The following is a 19,744-nucleotide window of genomic DNA, read 5'->3' on the forward strand; positions in this document are numbered from 1 at the left end:
TCCTGTGTGGTCTCCGAAGAGGTGGAGAGGAACTAGGCAAATGCGCTTGGGTAGAGCAAGGTATTGAGGGATTGAGTGGAAGGAAGGTGTACGTGGATTAGGAGTGTGGGTATAGAGGTACTTGTTGCATGTCGGGATAGCTATGAAAGAGAGAGAAGATTGAAGAAGTTGATGAGAAGAGATAAAAGAGAAAGAAAGAAGAGAGAGAAGATCTGATGTTATAATCTCATGGTAGACGGAAGATACGAGTGGGATTGGACAATTTGGCAAAAGTGCGATCATGACGTGGCAATCACCAAAATTTCAACCTTATCACTCAACCCCACACTCCCCGGTCTACCCGGACCGAATCACACTGGAGACGGAGTAAGGTACAGATTGGATAACTTTATTCCAACATGTATGAACATGCCGTCTTGTGCTCTCCACTCCTCTCCTCTTGCATAATATTATTGAACGGAGCTACTCGTAGTCACATGCACCAGGTGTCCAAATCGGCTACCTCGTATGATCGTATGCCGGAGCACCAAGGGGACCAAGGGGGGCCGTTAAGCTAAAAACAGCACAGAAGCCAAGGACGAGTAGACTTAACTAATTCGGTTGGTCATTAGTGGGGTTTTTCATATTGAGGTGGTAATGTGACTTACCACCGATGGTACTGTATATATAATGCAGAAAAGACCTGAGGTCCTCGTTATTGTCTCTTCTTCCTCTATATTCTGATCTTTCTTTCTTCCTAACTCGATTGAAACCTCATCGAGGAGAAGACCAATCACTTATCATGACGGACACTCACCACCATCACGGTACCAACGGCCATCATACCAATGGTCATGCCCACGGTCATATCCACCCTACCGCAGAGAAACATGAAATCACCACTGCTTCTCGAACCTCACTAGATTCCCATAGATACGTCGCCAACACCGAAGACTCGAAAATGCCAGATACGATGCCGAATCATTCCAAGATGGCAGCTGAGGAGATCGCAAGGATGTCCCCCGAGGAATATGCGGAATTGGAGAGGAGGGTGTTGAGGAAGATGGATCTGAGGTTGATACCTTGGATGACGTGGGTTGAGCTCGGATTGAATCAAAATCAATCCGATATGGATGGACATGTCAGCTGATAACATGAGGATGGTCCTGTAGATTGCTCTACTTGCTTAGTTTTATCGATAGAGTCAATGTGGGAGCTGCGAAGCTCGTCGGTGAGTATTGCTATTCGATCTGTACTAGGTTCAGAAGGGATGTTTGCTGTTCCCGACAAGATATCGAGCTGAAGCGTATTGATAATAGGGTTGACAACCGATCTTCACCTCACTTCACTACAATACTCCAACGCTTCGATGAGTGAGTCATTGACAGCATAAAGATCATTTGATTTGTAACTCTCGGCTGATCATACAACACCATATTTCAGTATTCTTCGTCAGTTACGTAGCCTTCGAAGTACCCTCGAATCTGGTGTTAAAGAAACTTAGACCGTCAAGATGGATACCTTTCACTATGGTCAGTTAGGCTAAACCTTGCACTCTTAGAGACGATGAAGCTGATATCATAATTGGTGTGTAGATCTGCTGGGCGATCTTCCAAACTACCAGTATGTCCTCATCCCTTCTTCCCCTCCCCTTCTCATCTCCCTGCCATCCGACAAATCCCTCGTCTTCATCTTCAGTATGATATATGTCATATAACCCTGTCCTTGGCTAATCCTTTCTCGATCGACAGTGGGTCTCGTGACGACCTACGGACAACTCCTTGCGTTGCGATTCTGCTTAGGTCTATTCGAATCTGGTCTTTTCCCCGGGCTCAACTTCTACCTTACAGGATGGTATAGGCGTGATGAGCTGAATAGGAGAGTATCGGTGTTCTTCTCGGGAGCGGTACTTAGTGGTGCTTTTGGAGGTATCTTGGGATGGGTGTAATGCGCCGCTCTTCACCGGTACAATCTGGGGAAACACACTGAAGCGTTTTCCTGGTGGGCAGACGGGTTGAGTAAGATGGATGGGATTGGTGGAAAAGCAGGATGGGCTTGGATCGTGAGTACTTCTTTCAACTCCGAGCCGATGACATGCTTGAAGATCATAACAGTCCTATGTCACAGGTTACGCTGACATACTTTATCGTGTGATGTTACAGTTCATCATCGAAGGTCTCCTCACGTTCGTTGTGGCCGTGGCGTCATTCTGGATGATCCACGATTGGCCCGATACTGCCAAGTTCCTTAGTCCGATCGAAAGGGAGATGGTATTGGTTAGGTTGAAACAGGAGCTGTCCTTGGCTAATCCTTTCTCGATCGACAGTGGGTCTCGTGACGACCTACGGACAACTCCTTGCGTTGCGATTCTGCTTAGGTCTATTCGAATCTGGTCTTTTCCCCGGGCTCAACTTCTACCTTACAGGATGGTATAGGCGTGATGAGCTGAATAGGAGAGTATCGGTGTTCTTCTCGGGAGCGGTACTTAGTGGTGCTTTTGGAGGTATCTTGGGATGTAAGTGAATTCGTAATGCGCCGCTCTTCACCGGTACAATCTGGGGAAACACACTGAAGCGTTTTCCTGGTGGGCAGACGGGTTGAGTAAGATGGATGGGATTGGTGGAAAAGCAGGATGGGCTTGGATCGTGAGTACTTCTTTCAACTCCGAGCCGATGACATGCTTGAAGATCATAACAGTCCTATGTCACAGGTTACACAGACGCTGACATACTTTATCGTGTGATGTTACAGTTCATCATCGAAGGTCTCCTCACGTTCGTTGTGGCCGTGGCGTCATTCTGGATGATCCACGATTGGCCCGATACTGCCAAGTTCCTTAGTCCGATCGAAAGGGAGATGGTATTGGTTAGGTTGAAACAGGAGCAGGGTCTGGCTGCTGAAGGTGGATTCAACTGGAGGGTCATCAAGAAAGCTCTGGTGGACTGGAAGGTGAGGTTGCCGACCTCGGATATTGTCAGCATGTTGATCTCTAATCCCTGTGGCTATGACTATAGACCTATTGCTTGATGTTGATGTACATTGGAGCTGCGGAACCTCTCTACAGGTGAGTCCGCTCTTTCACGAATGTCAACTTGGGAGGAGTGAGCTGATCCAACGCGTCTATAGTGGATCGTGAGTCAATCATCGTAGTTGGACTTTTCCATTGTAAGCCCACACTGACCTTTCCCGTAGCCTATTCACACCTACGATCATCGCCTATTTGGGCAAATTCACAGTCTCCCAATCATTGCTTCTCAGTACTCCGCCTTATGTCCTGATGTTTATCACTACCATCGGTACCGCATTTGCGAGTGATAGGTTCCAACGAAGAGGATTCTTCCTTATGGGATGGTGAGTCTGCATTGGGTCGACTCGACTCGTGACAACTTCACACAGCTGACTTCTCTCGATTAGGTCATTGGTCGGAGCTATAGGATATCTATTGCTTCTGACTATCCCTATCCGATACCCCGTGAGTGACACTTTGTATCTTTCGATGACAGAAGACAATGTAACGAGCTGATGATATGCATGCAGGGAGCCCTTTATGCTGCGGTCTTCATCGCATCGGCCGCTGTCGGCCCACTGATCGCCACTACAATCTCTTGGACTGGTAATACCTTTGGAAACCATTGTACGTCAACCCATCCGTGCATCCACCTTCGTCCTCATACTGATAACCTGATATTCACGACAGACAAAAAAGCGGTCGCGATGGGATTGGTTTTCTCGTTGGGAAATTCAGGGGGTATAGTAAGCTCGCAAGCATATCGAAACAAAGACGCCCCCCGATTCTTACCAGGACACGCTACGGCCCTGGCATTCTGCTTACTCAACTTCTCAATGGCTGTGCTCCTTTACATCGGCGTGAAACGAGAGAACAAAAGAAGGGATGACAAGTATGGACCTGCACCTAGACCTGACGAGGTATTTGAATTCGAGGACCCGGAGTATCAGGCGAGGTGGGGGTTGCAGGGGATGTCGAGGAAGGAGATTGTGGAGTTGGGGGATGATCATCCGGCGTTTAGGTATATCCTCTAGTGTGGGTAGGAGGTGTACGGTATTGTGACTGTTTAGCTCGGGAGAGGGGGATACTTGGGTGGTCAATCGTTGGATAAGGTAAACTGTATAGTGAGGTGGGAAGTTAGTAAATATTTTTGACTCTAGCGAGTATGGCAACTTTGTGATTCATCTGTAAATCTCTTTAACTTTATAGGTGACCGTTTCTTTGTCGAGTTCCAAGGAAATTCAAGTCTACGATGAAAATGTAAGTATAAGTATATAATCAATGTATTAACATTGTATTCACTGTCCGTGTAGGATGGCATTATGAAAGTGCCTGTGACTGACAATGGCGCACGGACCCCACTTTGGGGATGACATCAACCTGATTCGATTTTTTTACTTTAAAATCTTCCTTCTTTCCTTATTTCCTTCATCGCCCGATTGTCTTTCTTCCTCTTCTATTTCTTTCATCCTTAGTTCAAATCCAAATTTGCGAGATCAATATACATCAACCTATCAAATCTCACTTACTGACCACTGATCGTCCGAAATGTCAAAACGACGATATACTGATACCCTGAGGGGAGGAGAAGACCTTCGAACAGCAGCTGACGCTAATGGCAACTCACCGACTAATCAACATCAGGAGGAAGAAGAAGATATCGACGATACTCAGTCTCCTCCCAAACGATCCCGAGTTGATGTGGCTTTTACCGATATTGCCGGCGAATGGGCAGATGGTCGGGTGCTGAAGGTGAGTGAAGTGAATGAACAACATGTTATGTGCGGAGTGTTTCTCTCGCGTTACCTGGCTGACCTGCTGATCGGAGTAGAAACTCATACCCATCGCCTCTCCGCTGATGAAACCGATGAAACTGATGAAACCTTTGCACAGTCCTCATCATCGAAATCGGATACCTTCTCAGCAAGAAAATTGAACATCAACGATACCAATCATGGATATGCACATTTCACGCCAGCTCCATTTGCGCCGAACAGACCAGATTCGACCTCCTATCAGACATATCCTTATACACAGCCCATCTCTCAAGGAGCTTCTGCTTCCTCTAGACCCGCAGAAATATCAAGATACCATACCGATCAATCACGAGCTCAACCAGCCTCCTCATCAATTGCACGCTTCCATGACCATGAAGCAGAAGTCGAGCATCTACGTCAACGACTGCGAGATGCCGAAGATAGAGTCAGCAAAGCTGAGCAATATCAGATCGATATGATGGAGAAGACGAACGCACGAGTTCGGGTTCTCATTGAACATTACGAAGGTCAAGGTAAAAACCAACATGCACAAATTGTTGATCTTAAAGCGAAAATCGCGGTGTTGGAGAAACGAGTGGTGGATCTCAAGAAAAGGGTCAAAGGCTCACCTGTTGACAATCATGTGGGTGAACGCTCCTTCATTCCTTTCGAGTTCGTAGCTGACTACACACGGCAATCACAGATCCAGCTGCAGAACTCGGTCGGTCCTTCTCGAAAGCATCAACACCCGCCCAGGATGTTTGAGACTCTCAATAAATCAGTAAGACCCTCGCATTTCGCTGCAGCCGACAGAAATCTTCCAAGTCAACAAGACCTACGATCCTCCCATTCTGTAACCCCTTCAGCAACACTGCGAACCTTATCATCCGAGACTTTTTTGGACGAAGATAAAATGGATCACTATGTTCGCGGAAATGTGTCCCATATCGATTACTCTGAAGACACTGATGTGGAATTAGAGATCTACTTTCAAGGCTTGAGCACCTATGATAAACAGCTCCATTCTCAAGGTTTTTTTTCTGATTTCGACGAAGGGAAAGAGGCCGAGTGGGCTTGCGAGAACATTGAAGGTGATCTAGATGCTCTTGTGGGCTCGTTCCAAGAAGTTGAGTCTGAAAGACTAGAGGAAGATGCGTGGATGGACTACCAAGAAAGCATTTGCGAGGAAAATTGTGAGGAGGATCATCTGTTTGAGTGGGAATGCGAAGGTGACTTTGGCGAGGAGGATGAGCATTTGAGGGAAGCTCTCTTGGCGGAACAAGAAGAAGAGGAGCTCAACTATTACGTTGAAATGTATTACCATGACTTGGAACTGCTCAAGAACCCACTGGAATGGAATGGCGATTGGAGCTTTGATGTGGAAGATTATGGGAATGAGACTGAACCTGAAGAAGGGGATTGGGTGTTGTTCAGTGGAGCGTGGATCAGATATCGAACAGATAAAGAAGATGAAGAACAGATGGAAGTCGATGATGATCGGGTTCCTGACTCTCAAGAAGACGCTTTCGATAGCCTTGATATTTGGGAAGATGTCGAGTACTGGTAAATCTCTTTGATTTTAGGGAGTTCGAGAAAGGATAGATAGTACGGTATCGTCAGAGTGACTTGTGTGAGGAGGCACATGCGAGGGATCGATTGAGCTTGAGGGAATGATGTTACGTTGTTCGGGAGATGGACTGCGAGATGTATATTTATATGCATAATTCATGTTCTTACAGGTTGCTTGTCCGACTACTCTCGCTGACAGACCGGCAGAACAGACATCTCGCCGTACTTGGAGGTATAGATAGCTTACATGTTGCCTCTTCGCTGTGAGCATCTTTGCACCGAACTTATATATAGCTAGCTTGAGAGTAACAAGATACATGCATAGACCAAATGATACCCCGGATATACTCAGTAGGAGCCGATGCACGGACCTTTCCTTCACCTGATTTCGAAGATCACAAATATCGTGCTATCTTACTATGCTCAGTGTGGAATACCCTACATTCTCAATCTTTCCTTTCCTTTTCCTTTCCTTTCCTTTTCCTTTCCTTTCCTTTCCTTTCCTTTTCTTTCCCCTTTTCCTTTTCTTTTTCTTCCTTCTTCTTCTTCCTTTTTTCATCCAAACATACTCTGCTCAATATATCATCTTTCAAAGCCGATACACGCATCCATCGCCGCGATCACAATGCAGCGGGGAGCCACCGGTCCTTTCGACCCGACTCCAAACGAGGATCCCGACGATTCCACCCCCAACAAGAGACATCGCAGTGGTGCCGTACCTCTTTTCCCGACCAAGGGACCCTACAGGAGAACTTCAAGCTCTTCAGGTGAACTACCCACAGTTTCAGAGCTGGTAACCCGCATTACAGGGATATGCTGACTGTCGGTGTGTACAGAAAACCCCACCGAATACTTTTACCTTCCTCCTCCTTCGCCCTCTCGACCCCTGGGTGCTACATTTCCCCAACTCTACCGAAGCAACGACACGCAAGCGCCAGGACCCGAAAAGCCTGGATCCAGCATTCCGATTGCCCACCCTCGACCGCAAAGATTCGCCACCCAGCCCTCCTGGTGGCCATACCATCCTCACGCATTCCAACCTCTCGAACATACTCGAGGTAGTCCCATTCCTCTTTGAACCCGAAAGGTCATATTCCCACCCCTCAGGAACGGGAAGGAAGCATCCCCTCCCGGTATACAAGCACGATTCTCTTCACCCGTCGCCCTGAATATTTCTCCCACCCTAGCTTCAAGACATCCATCATTCACTGGACATCCGCACCAATCTGCTGGTCTTGATACACCTCTGGGATTATTCATCATCGATTCTCCACACAGCACGGAGGCAAGCAGCTTTGTTCCTGCATATCGTCCTATCAGACAATCATCAGCCAAAGCAAGTGATCACGTCGGACCTCGAGCTATTTCCAACTTCAGTCAGCGTGGATCTTCCTCCATTCTATTCCCTGGCGTACCTGATCCGTCATTCGGCAGGGACTATCAGGTAAAGGAAGCTCAAGAGAAGGTCGATAGGCTCATCAGGAAAGTCTCCGATGCCAACTGCGACCTCGAAACAGCACGACGAGAGCTTCACGTAATGTTGCATACCGGACAGACCGAGAAGTTACGCAAACAACTCGCAAACGCTAAAAAACAGTCCAACACCCTCGAAAAAGATTATGCGGCAGTGTTACGAGAGGTTATCATTCGGAAGGAGAGAGATGTAGAGAAGTTGCGGGGTGAGCATGATAAGGAGATGAAGGTAAAGGATGAGAAGCTTCGAGCTTTGAAAAGACAAGTCAGGAGCATGGAAATGCTTATGGGGGAACTCCAAACCACAGCAGTGAGTCGCAGTTCAAATCATCTCTTCTTCGGCTTGTGATTACCTGCTGACTTGGAGATAAAAATGATCAAGCTCAATCCCGCTCACAACCATGATAGCACCTTGCCATCCCCTCTTCAGAATGCCAAGAGATCTTCAACTGGAATGATCCGCGACCATTCAGCCCTCGTATCCCTTGTATCCACTCCGATCATCAAGGACAGAACCACTTCGGGGCAATCATCTGTTTCTCTTGATCCGATTGCTCCGCCACGAACTCCACTTCAACCTAGTGACGAAGGCAAGGGATCTCAGAGCCTTCCTACCCAAACGTCACTGAGGGCTACAAACTCCTCTCGAACTCGAAGCTCGACACTTGCAGACGAGTTGAAGAGTCAGAGTCTGTCAGACCGACGAGACGAGATCGAATGGGCATGCGAGGAGATCGAACATCAGATGGAGTTCGACGAGGGGATGTTGGACAGCTACCAAGACAGATTGCAGATGAGAATTGTCAGTATGACTGTTTCAAGGAGTATCATGGGATGATGATATTTGCGATAGGGAGACGGAGTCCGACATTGGGCCTGAAGAAGGGGATGAAGTTCTAATGAACGGTATGTTGATGATCTACCACGAAGAATCTGAACCGGTTCATTGTTGAGAACGTAGATGGGTTCAAAGTGGAGGAAGACGATGTCCTGTTCGAGTACTGGAGCATCAAAAGGCCTACACAACCTTCAGAAGGAGAGAAACCAGCGGAGGATGTGGACACTTATAGACAAAGTTGAGACTACGATTGAAGCTGATGGAGAAATAAGCGATTGAATTGCGTGATACATCAATGACTCAGAACTCTTTGATTGTGATTGTGTATATTCTCGTATACGACTTTAGTATACCGCTGCTGAATGTGATGTACAGCATACAATATGCCCGACGTTTGAACCGTTCATATGTAGCTTCCCAAGACACCATCGAATTCTTGATGTCCACCCACCACACCAGTCCTTGTCGAGTCAGTTGTTCTGAGTCTGTGATCCATGCGAAACAAACACGAAGAGTACTCGTGGTGCTGAGCGGCACAAGTCCGGGATAACCAACAATACGGCGGCCGTGTTTCACGATATCAAATCCTCTCAATCTGAAACATGCGGTTTCTGTAAAAGGGAAACTTGCAGAATAAGGTTAAATGACTGCGTGCGTATAGCTTCTATCTGGCATGGATCTGTTTTCGATCGTCTGAACCTCACGGTCAATCGGCCTTTGTGATATAGACCTACAGAACCGCAGGACGGAGGCAGACTCCATGTATAATAGTCAATGCTTGGTACATGTACGTATACCAAAGGTCTGACAACAATAGAAGCAGCACAAAGATCCACGGGGAAACTTTCCCATATGTACCCCTTGTGGAGGTCATCATGCCGTAATCGATTTAGACTTTTAGAGTTTGTGGTGGTGTTCCATCCCTTCCCGTTCTCGCAGGAAAGGCAAGGAATGTGGGAACTTGTGGTATTGCATGGATGTCGATCAGCTTCCGAGAATCATATCAAAGAGAGGATCTCTGGAGAATCTTCGGTGACCGTCTGAATGACCTCGGTCCATCGCTGTGGTTGTCGGCGTCGGTGTCTTACCGCACTGAAGGGTGCCATGTACCATGCGGGATGGCGATGTCATAAGCGCGCTTGTCGGCGGTGTGAGTCCCACTTACTTCTCCAGATGACAAGACAGGAACGATCATGAGATTTAGTGGTGTGAGGTAATTAACCATTAGGATCGTTCCTCGAGGTACAAATTTCCGAGGTCTGCCCCAGTAAGATTAGATGAACAGAACGGGCCTCTTGTTGGAGTGGGAGTGGGAACAATCCGCCAAGTAATTGAACAACTAGTATCTCGCAGCAATGTGTGCGTATGTATGCATATTGATTGATTGGCCTTCCCGAACAATAAAAGCGAGACTGGGGTGCTTGGTGGTTGTCTCTTGAGCTAAGCACGCCACAGACACAGCACTCGTCCGAAGGGGAGCTGTGATCGATCGATCATGACCACCGAGTGAGTATCGACTCGAAAGGATGATTTGTATTTCACTAAGAACCATTTGTATTTCCCAAAGTATGATTTGTAGAAAGCTTCTTCCCGAGCATTCGAGTATTTGTATAAACCATGAAAGCTAACGTTATATTGTTGTATCGTACGCGGAGCTGTATGAATTTACTGGAACGATTATATAACAAGATCCGTTATGCGTTATGGTACACATCCCACATCCCATTTTCGTCATCATCGCACTATGCATTCTCGTCACCCTGTAGCAAGGAGGTTGTTTTGGCTGTCTCGGAGGAAAAATCCAAAATGTCCCGAAGTAGGAAACCGGGCGGGCTCTTTGACCCTTTTTCATCGTGTTTTGTGTTTCTGATATCTCGTAATCGAATCATCTATCGTAAAACCCGAAGTGCTAAGGATGCTAGGATAATTTCTGTGATCTACGCAATCCCGATATACTGCCGTACTGTTCCTCCACTACGTATGTACTAAACTATGCTATGACTTGCGATCACAGAGCAAAAAGCCCCGAAGCCACCTAGGTTTGTTTTATCTGGTAAGACAGGGTCATTCCTTTCCGGGATCGTTATGTATGATAACGATGGTTCAACTGCTGGAAGACGTAATTCAAGTCATGGTTGTCGTCATACCATTTAGACTGAAACGGTGGTACTGCTGTACACAACATATCGGGAGATTCAGAATGCTTGTTTTATGTCATCTTGGCTTATACTTTTGGTTCAGTGTATGTGAGAGATGCTTCCGAGAAACGCAGTTCAGTTCTTGTGATCTGACGTTGATCAGCGCATAACGTATGGTAACAACGTACAAACGTACACTATGAATCATTTTGAAACCGGAGTAAAAGGGTCTGTCTTTCCCAACAGAAGAAGCGTGTATGGAAATCATAAAAATCTGAGACCATTTATTTTTTTTCGCTTTGGGTTTTTCGTTCTCTCGTCAGTCCGTAAAAGACGTGAGAAACGTCGTGTGATTTTTCGTATGGTGGTATATACCTTTCGAGAATGATCTCATTCCTCATGCGATGCGATGCACCCGCTATAGAAAGTATTCACGGATGACCGAGGGGAGTCAAACCTTGACATGAGATACATAAAACAAAAGAAAGACCTTTCTTTGTCATTGTTTGATCTTCACATTACATCTTGACATTGCTTTGCACCATCATCTTTGATCAATCTGATACCATTGCCATTGAGTATATAACAATAACACTTCGGAGGACAATTGGACAGCCGCCCCGCTACTTCAACTTCACTATCGTACCAAGATCAGTTCCCTTGTGCTCGCACGTATCTACATCACAGCCATTCGCACAGTGAGTCTCTTCTCCTTACTCCGTCAGGATCTCTTCAAGTTTTCTTTCCTTGGTGTTATTGTCTTGTTTCTCGGGTTTCCGGCTCCGTATCGCGTGCCTTTCTTCTCAGTCACCAATCACAACTTGCAAATCCCGACCCCAATCCCTATGCTATCGTTGAAGCTCATCTCATGCTTCCTGGTTGTCAATTGACTTGTTTCCCATGTGCTACGCGCCGCTGTGCATCACATATGCACTGCGAGTGTCACCTCGCAAGGTTACAAGTAGTAGCAGGATGACGGGAAGGGAATATCCAGCACGTCACATCACACACGGCTTTGACCGCTTTTCTCTGTTTTCGATGTTTTAAATGTTAATCTTCCTGTTTTCGGTTCCTCGTTCTTTGTATTCTTTTCCTACTTTCGGTCAACCAACCCTGTTGGGTGTCGTGCTTCCTTAACCTTGCAATTTAGATTCAGACCATGATTTCTACCTACACAGCTCGGATTCGTATCGTGTATGCGGGCGCGGATCTCACCATTCGCGCACCGATGAGAACACAAATCCCGGTTTATCCTTTCCTTTTTGTTCATTCAGCATGGAACAGAACCGTGCTTGAACCTTTTCCCCACTTTCGTCATGGCATCCTAATCCTAATCAATGCACTTTCATCCCATCGCGCCTCTTCATTGTTCGTCGTGGGCGGCTGTAAATGCGTGTTGTGCGCGTTTGCAGACGGGGTTTCTTAACAACAAGCCTAGCTAGCTAGTCCTGTTACCCCACCTCGCCTCAGACATCGACGGGATGAGCTTATGTACATGCTTCTGCTTTCCTTCTCGTCGCTTGAACGTTCACTAACTCTTATGTCTCCCTTCCCAAAGGCAAGACCATAATCCAAAACAGAATTTCACGTTAACAACCCAAACCAACAACACACATACGCTGGATCGACGCCAACGCCCCCCAACCCCAAACGGTCGGTGATATAGAGATATATAGCGCAGTTTACGAGAAGGAAAACGAAACACACACACCTGTCTAGTTCTTTTCACAAGTGGGAAGCAAACCGGGCGTGGTGATATATATCGATTATAGTAAGTTTTACGTTTACGTTTCGCGTCTTGTTCTTGTTCTTGGTGATTGAAAGATGTCTCGGTGTCTCGGTTTCTGCTGGGTTTTCCCTACGTTTTACATGGTGTATGGTTCTGGTTTCATCGACAAGGACGAGGGGATCAGATCGATTCATCTGCATTGACAGAATCTCATACTGTCAAACGAATTAGTCCCACTTCCCAAAACCAGTCCCGATCCTAACTTTATCCCTTCCCAAACCAAAGATGCGAGCTGTGGCGTGCGTAATGTATGTAACTGAACTAAGTTACTTTTACTCATACACGGGTATCCAAGCTTTGGCTTGCTCTTACTGTATTTGCAAACCCAAAACCTGGTTACCATCATGGTGACTTTTGTGTGTCGTGTCTTGCTTGGATCGGTTCCTACGCCGATTTCATTTTTACACCATCTGTGTGTTTGATTGTGTTTTATGTGTTTGATCGGGATTTACTTTTACTGTTTTCTCAATTGCCTTGAATTGCCTAGATCAGAAATGAATTAACAGCACAGGACCAGCTAGGATGTGTATGCGAAGAAGAAAAAGACGGTTGATGGTCAATGCGCAGAATGGTTGTTGATATGATATTGATTATCATATGCTGATCATATTCTGTCATCATCATCTCAACTTCAGTCGTCAATCATCAGCTATCCGACTCTGTGTATCACCTTCGACGTGCCTAACCTCACGATTTCAAGATTCACCCCCACTCTCGAGTAATCTGTAGGACTATATTTGGAATAGAATATAGTATCTTGTCCGTTAACCACGGAGAAAATAATCATAACCTGCTATAACCATCGTCTGCGCCTTGTGAGTATCTTTCGCCCTTGATTCGTTGATCTAGATTTGAGACGCTCCTTTCTGCTCTTGCTCTTTCACTGTCGTTGTCATTGTCCTGCCTTCCTTTGGCTCGGTTACCACATGTCTGGATCTTTCACCTTGGTGGACGTGATGGGACATGGCTTGGTTTAGTATGGTTTGAAGTCTACGCCATCAAGAGGTGGATCAGTGATGGGTGATGGGATCAACGATCAAGTCAACAAACAGTAATTAGTAGTGTTAGGGAGTGCCGTGTGACCTCACCATACCCACGCTCTGAACAAACCCACAAACTACGCCCACGCCCGGATCATCAATTCCATCAAATCCAATGCGCCGTTTAGACCATTCAATCAACAAGGGAAACAGGAAACAGGAAACAGGAAAATAGGGGTATCAACCATGATCAACCTCTCATTCGATCACCTCTCCCTCCTCTTCGGACCCAAAATACACAACGATCACACTTACAATCAGATCCATGCGTACTCTCACTCTCTCCTACTTGCCAAATCGGGGCAAAGGGGTCCGACGACCGACATGCTTCGGTTTTACCTCGAACAGTCATACGAGGTGTAACGACTCGTCCTCACCAAATGGCACACTTTGATGACGACCAAGCTACCTCCTTTTTACACCTCATATCCCCTTCTTTGCACTCTTTTTCGCGCTTTTACCTTTCCCTTTCACCCCTTCAATTTCTATATCAGGTCGTGATTGGGCTAGACTCTGACTCATTGAAAAAGCGAGAATCATCTGCTGACTGTTGACGTTACATCTCGCTTCTCTTTCTTGCCACCACCACCACCACCACCACGTCTTTTGTTGATCCTTCATACCTTTCGACAACATCTGCATTTGTATCGCCCTCCTTTCGAATTACTATATATTTGGTTCACTCGACAGCTCATACATATAGATACCCAGACTTCTTCTCCCTTCCTTAGTACCCATCCTTGCTTTGTTTGTAAGTACATGACGTCGATTCTTATGCTCTTTGGATACCAATTCTAATCTGATTTGTTCTTATCGTTCTCCAGGCTATCACTCATCATGGATCAAAACCACGCACCACCCTCGCCTCTGCAACAACATCGACCTTCATCCTCTCGTCATGCCAGTCAAGGATCTGCGAATGCCCAAGCGTCCTCATCAATCGACAACAAGCTGAAGAACCCTGTTGGATTACACCGACAGAGTGCTGCTACATGTGCTAGTCCAACTTCCGCTCAAGCCAGTCTCGCCCCTTGGTCTGGGGCGCAGGAACCTTGTTCTTCCTCATCATCGAATACCACGTCAACCACCACGATGGCCTGGTCTCAGGAAAGTGAAGAAGCCGCAGTCGAAAGGTGGAGGGCGCAAACTCAATCTACTTCTTCATCATCCTCTTCGTCATCCTCCACATCCACCTCAGGAAGTATAACATGGGACAACACAAATACACAACCACTCGCTTCTTCCAGTAGATGTCCTTCACCCCACCACATCACCATCGACATGCCTTCGTCCACAGCACAAACCCATTCACCTCAACCATATCACTCCGACCCACCTTCATCATCCCTTCTCACTTCTGAACCACTCAACCGTACTGCCTCCGCCAACCCTTCACCCACATTGCATACACCCGAACCTTCCCCACCCAGACGCAAGCGCAATCGTGCTTGCTCACTACCGAATGCTACTCCGTTGTTCAAGCGCAGGAAATCAAAGCATGATACGCCGACACCATCGGACATCTGGCAAAGAACGTATGAAACAGGTCGAACGACACCTACAAAGATACAACGCCAGAAAGCTGCGGCAGCAGAACTAGGTAGGGTGCTACGAAGTAATCGACAGATCAAGACTGTGACCACAGAGCAACATTGCGTAGTCGCTTGTCGTCAACCAGCCATCAACGTCAATTCCCTAAGATCATTAGATGCCACCGAAATCCTCAAGAACCCACAACTCCGACATGATCTGCTATTCGACAGTCTAGCCTTCAGACCCGTCAATCTGCCTTACGAAGTACCGACCAAACCGGTTTACGCGGAAATAGTCACCGGTGGCAAAACTCCCGTGGTCGATCCCAGAGCATCGAGCTTCGTTGCCGATATGTACTGGGATAGCATATCTGAAGAATTGGCAACTGGATGTAGGTGTGTTAGATGGAGTATGCCAAAGAACCAAGAGAAGCTGAATCACAAGACGGTCGAAAAGTTGGAGAGAATACCTCAATGTCTCTGTGGTAGATGGAGAAGGGATTTGACGGAGAGCGAGTGGTGGTCTCGCAATGCCGTTTGGCCATCTAGATTACCTGAATTGATCAGAAGTAAGTTATTTCCTCACCAACTCGCTCAGTGGGGGACAAATGTTGATAAGATTGTTTCTGGTAGCCCTTCGAGAAATCCTTGTCTCCCTTATGGGCTCAACTACACCTTGTCCCAACCACTTTGCTCACTCGTTCTCGAAAGAAGCCCTCGAAGCTCACGAAGCGGTCTGTCCCACTGTCACTCACGCCCTCGTTCCCGAACTTTATGCCGCTCTCGATCCTGAATTCCTCACCATCCAAGCTAGACGTGGTGTCTTTGATCTTCATCTCTTTGCCAAACTTGGTGAAGCTATGAAAGTGCACTGTGCGCCTGTGAGAGACCAGATGGTGGATGATATGGTACGAACCGCCTTGTCGGGTGATGTCGCTAAGGGTCTGAGGAAATGCTTTGACTGCGCGGAGGTGATGAAACTTGTGAGTCCAAGCGTTACTGATCGATTGTATGCCCAAGCTGATTCCGATATTGCAGGACATTGCCAATCACCAAGTCCACGCCCTTCGACCATACTTATGGGACAACGCCAACCAATACGAATACAATGCTTTCCAAGCTCTCCTCGTTCGGAACAAGGTCACTCTCGAAACCTCAAAGACGAGACAATGGATCAACGCTGCTTCCCGACGAGTTCTTGCCGCCGCCGAGCCACAATTGAGGACTCACCTAATAGGTCGATGCGACTGCAAGACCAACATGGAATTGGTCATTCGATCTTTGACCACCGGGTTCATGGACCTCGTTTTCGGTCACTGGGATCTCGGAAGTACCTCTTGGCCCCCTGTCGTCACTAGACGCGCGGTCGGCTCGAATGGGATCCCCGTGCTCGAGGGTTCACTGAAAGATCCGGTTGATGTCCCCGAGGCTCTCAAGATGGATTCGAGGAGGATCAAGGATTTTCAGTGAGTGCTTCTGTACTGAATCAGTAGATCGCAATGCTGAATGTGGTATCTAGCTCCGAAGTCGTCGATATCGCCATCTCACACATGGTCCTTTTGGCCTTCCGAAATTACTTCAACCAACATAATGGCAAAGTATCCGCTGAAGTGCTACGATTGAATCTCAACAAAGCTAGAGCAGATATCGAGTGGACAATAGATAAACTTTCAGTGATGGGTTCGTCCACCGAAGCTGAATCCGACCTAGCCTTCAGATTGGCCTTACGAATCGTCCGACCCGACACTTCAAGCGAATCGCCCTCTAGGGGTATACCGAGTCCAGAAGAAATGAAATTGGTTTCCCAATTGTCATCAACGTTAACTGGATTCCTGGCACTCAATCTATCGAGAGACTCGAAACTGTTCAAAGGGAACTTGAACCGATTGAAGAGCTACCTGACCAAACTCTTGACGGATGTGTTATTGGGTTACAGATTGAACCCCACTTCTACGTTCTTCGATGCGACCGTCAACAGATGTTTGGAGAAGAAGAAGAACGGTCTCGTCTCATCAGCTGCCCACATCCCCGCTTCTGCTCAGGAAGAAGATATCATTGTTGAAGGCGAAGAGCAAGAAGAGGAAGATAAAGAGATTAGATCGTACCCTCGAGAGATCAGGGAGAAATACGAATCGTTCTGCACTAAATGTCAGAGTGAGGAAGCAGAGTTGATCAAGTCGTATGGTCTCGAAGGCGTAATAGAACCCATCAAGGAATTATCAGAGAGGATGATCAAGATCGTTGCGTTCAATTTATCGGTCTTTGGAGAGAATTACGCTGGGAATGGGATGATGGTGGGATCATAAGTCGGATTGAAGATAGGTTGTTGTTTGTGGTTATTGAGACCAATTGACCTAAAGTCATTCATTGCATCGTTTGTTCGGATATGTCATAATACAGTAATTGTCCTGTGTCTATAGTTCATTGTTGTGGTGTTGGTATTACCCTGTATATATACTTATTCCCACTTTTATGTTATCACCATTTGTTCATTTTACAACGGATTTTGTTTCTTGTGTTGGTGTTACTTTAATGAATGACATGGATATTCTGTTATATACGTTTTCATTTTTGTCGGAGGACGATGAGGGATACATGCATAGTTCATGGTGCTTACATGTCCCTTGTATCCATACATGCTGCTTATACGTCTTTTCTGCATGGTCAGTACGAGTAAGATGTTCATGGATGATACTGTGCAAGTAGGTTAACCCTAAGCTGGACAAAATGAGTAGCTCCACGTGGAATGACTGATGAGGAAGAAAGAAACGCGTAAAAGCTTATGATGTCTCGTTTGACCACATCTTCGACCACATCTCCTCTCCATCTTTCCGACCATCGTTCAACTCTACTTGTCATATACACTCATACGATCAACACTGACTGGCATAGGAGCTAGAGGAAAGAAGCCAAAGACCATCATGCGAATATCACTCTCATCGACGATATTGGCTCTACCGCTAATATCAGCCGTCAATGTATGTTTCGTTATACCTCTGCGATACCTCCTTTCGTCTTCATCCGACCTGGCCTTGCTGATTATTTTGTCACTGCAGGCTCTCCACTTTTACTTTGAATCGAATGAGAAGAGATGCTTCATGGAGGAATTACCGAGCGATACGATTGTAGAAGGTGAGTGGAGTATGGTGGTATATCGCATCTCGTCTATCCTCAAGAGTATCTGGTACCTGGATATCATGCTTGAGATTCGGCTGGACAACATAGAGGATACCACTCGTCATGGTGTTTGATGATACGGCATATACTGACTCGTGAATCCTACGATACTAGGCCACTATAAAGCGTATATATGGGACGAACCTGCGAATCTGTGGAAGATGGATCAGGATGTTGGGATACACGTAGCTGTAGAGGTGGGTCGGAAGTCTTCTGCTCTCATCTGTCCGTATGCTATGGACGTACCAGCATCAAGATCATATGACTGTCATGTTCCACCATGACCCATACCCCATCGTTACATCCCTCTCATGCCCAATACATAACCAAAGCTAACACCCTCTCGCACTAGGAACTCTCCTCAGGTCACACAGTAGTCAACACCCGTGGCCCCCCCGACGGACGATTCACATTCACCTCTCACGAGCCAGGAGATCACAATATCTGCTTACACTCCAATATCACCGGCGGGTGGTTGACTAACCAACATATAAAGCTGTATTTGGATATTAACGTGGGGAGTTCCAGACCTGATGCCGAGTGAGTGGAACGCCCTTCTCGGTCGAAACATACTGTACAGAAGGTTGTCAATCACGGCGCTTGAAATCCAGAGATCGATATCCTACACTCTCCGCGATTCTTCATTAGAGCATACAAAATACATGCTGCACACTGCACACCTCACACTGCGCACTGGATCAAAGCTGATACCCCACCTACACACCAGAGCCGACTCTTCCCACGTCACCACCCTCTCCTCCAAGATCCGCGAGCTGAACAACAAAGTAGTGGACATCCAGCGAGAACAGCGATACATGCGAGAGGTCGAGGCTACCTTCAGGGATGCTAGTGAATTGACCAATAGTAGAGCTGTGTGGTGGAGTCTGCTGCAGATTGGGGTGTTGGTTGGTGCGGGGATATGGCAGATGAGGTATTTGAAGGTGAGTCGAGTGTGTTGTGCTGTGCTGGAATAGCGGGTGGAGGTTGGGGCAGAGTTGTGATTATGGGAGGAAGTTGAGCTTGATGGGACAGTAAAGTTGATGGTCCACTATGGGTGAGGGGACGGAGCGTTGGGTTGTGGATGGTCGTGAAACCTGCATTCACTCCTGCTCTTGTTGGTTCATTATACGATCATTATGCTGAATCGTTTGTCATTACAGGTCTACTTCGAAGATAAGAAGCTCAGGTAGAAATCCATTTGAGACTGTCAGATCAGGATCAGTATCAATGTCGAAGGATGTTATGTGTAGCGTGACGATGTTGAACGAACGGAACGATGCATTTTCATGGTTCTGTCAATATCGATGAAGGATTTCATTTGCATCGTCATGGACGGCGAGCAGTGGCGATGGCAGATGTGCAAATGCAAGAGTATCCATGCAAGATTCATGTATATCTATGGTAAATATGCACAACCAAAATCGGGAAGATGGCGTGGTATCTCC

At 46.7% G+C, this 19,744-nt stretch overlaps 5 protein-coding genes across 5 annotated transcripts; all 5 read left to right on the forward strand.

Annotated features, from left to right (window-relative positions):
* Positions 1–781: 781 nt before the first annotated feature.
* Positions 782–4,020, forward strand: I302_100830 (uncharacterized protein; the record flags this gene model as incomplete). Its single annotated transcript, XM_065869157.1, has 14 exons — positions 782–1,071; positions 1,152–1,210; positions 1,299–1,352; positions 1,423–1,511; positions 1,575–1,602; positions 1,731–1,907; positions 1,989–2,041; positions 2,142–2,260; positions 2,850–2,928; positions 2,994–3,043; positions 3,172–3,330; positions 3,394–3,451; positions 3,517–3,613; positions 3,677–4,020. The coding sequence occupies 14 exons, from the start codon at positions 782–784 to the stop codon at positions 4,018–4,020; spliced, it is 1,656 nt and encodes a 551-aa protein (XP_065725229.1).
* A 514-nt stretch (positions 4,021–4,534) lies between these two features.
* Positions 4,535–6,310, forward strand: I302_100831 (uncharacterized protein; the record flags this gene model as incomplete). The annotated part of the gene is made up of 2 exons (XM_065869158.1): positions 4,535–5,386; positions 5,447–6,310. 2 exons carry the CDS (start codon positions 4,535–4,537, stop codon positions 6,308–6,310), a joined length of 1,716 nt encoding a protein of 571 aa, XP_065725230.1.
* Positions 6,311–6,937: 627 nt separating this feature from the next.
* I302_100832 (uncharacterized protein) lies at positions 6,938–8,865 on the forward strand (the record flags this gene model as incomplete). The annotated part of the gene is made up of 5 exons (XM_019190841.1): positions 6,938–7,079; positions 7,149–7,323; positions 7,420–8,095; positions 8,168–8,587; positions 8,716–8,865. The coding sequence occupies 5 exons, from the start codon at positions 6,938–6,940 to the stop codon at positions 8,863–8,865; spliced, it is 1,563 nt and encodes a 520-aa protein (XP_019047589.1).
* A 5,562-nt stretch (positions 8,866–14,427) lies between these two features.
* Positions 14,428–17,428, forward strand: I302_100833 (uncharacterized protein; the record flags this gene model as incomplete). Its single annotated transcript, XM_019190842.1, has 4 exons — positions 14,428–15,691; positions 15,756–16,105; positions 16,161–16,588; positions 16,642–17,428. 4 exons carry the CDS (start codon positions 14,428–14,430, stop codon positions 17,426–17,428), a joined length of 2,829 nt encoding a protein of 942 aa, XP_019047590.1.
* Positions 17,429–18,043: 615 nt separating this feature from the next.
* I302_100834 (uncharacterized protein) lies at positions 18,044–19,489 on the forward strand (the record flags this gene model as incomplete). Its single annotated transcript, XM_019190843.2, has 6 exons — positions 18,044–18,100; positions 18,179–18,254; positions 18,414–18,496; positions 18,652–18,839; positions 19,027–19,240; positions 19,460–19,489. The coding sequence occupies 6 exons, from the start codon at positions 18,044–18,046 to the stop codon at positions 19,487–19,489; spliced, it is 648 nt and encodes a 215-aa protein (XP_019047591.2).
* Between the last annotated feature and the right edge of the window lie 255 nt (positions 19,490–19,744).

This window comes from Kwoniella bestiolae, chromosome 1, assembly GCF_000512585.2.
Source record: "Kwoniella bestiolae CBS 10118 chromosome 1, complete sequence".
In the NCBI taxonomy this organism is placed as follows: domain Eukaryota; kingdom Fungi; phylum Basidiomycota; class Tremellomycetes; order Tremellales; family Cryptococcaceae; genus Kwoniella; species Kwoniella bestiolae.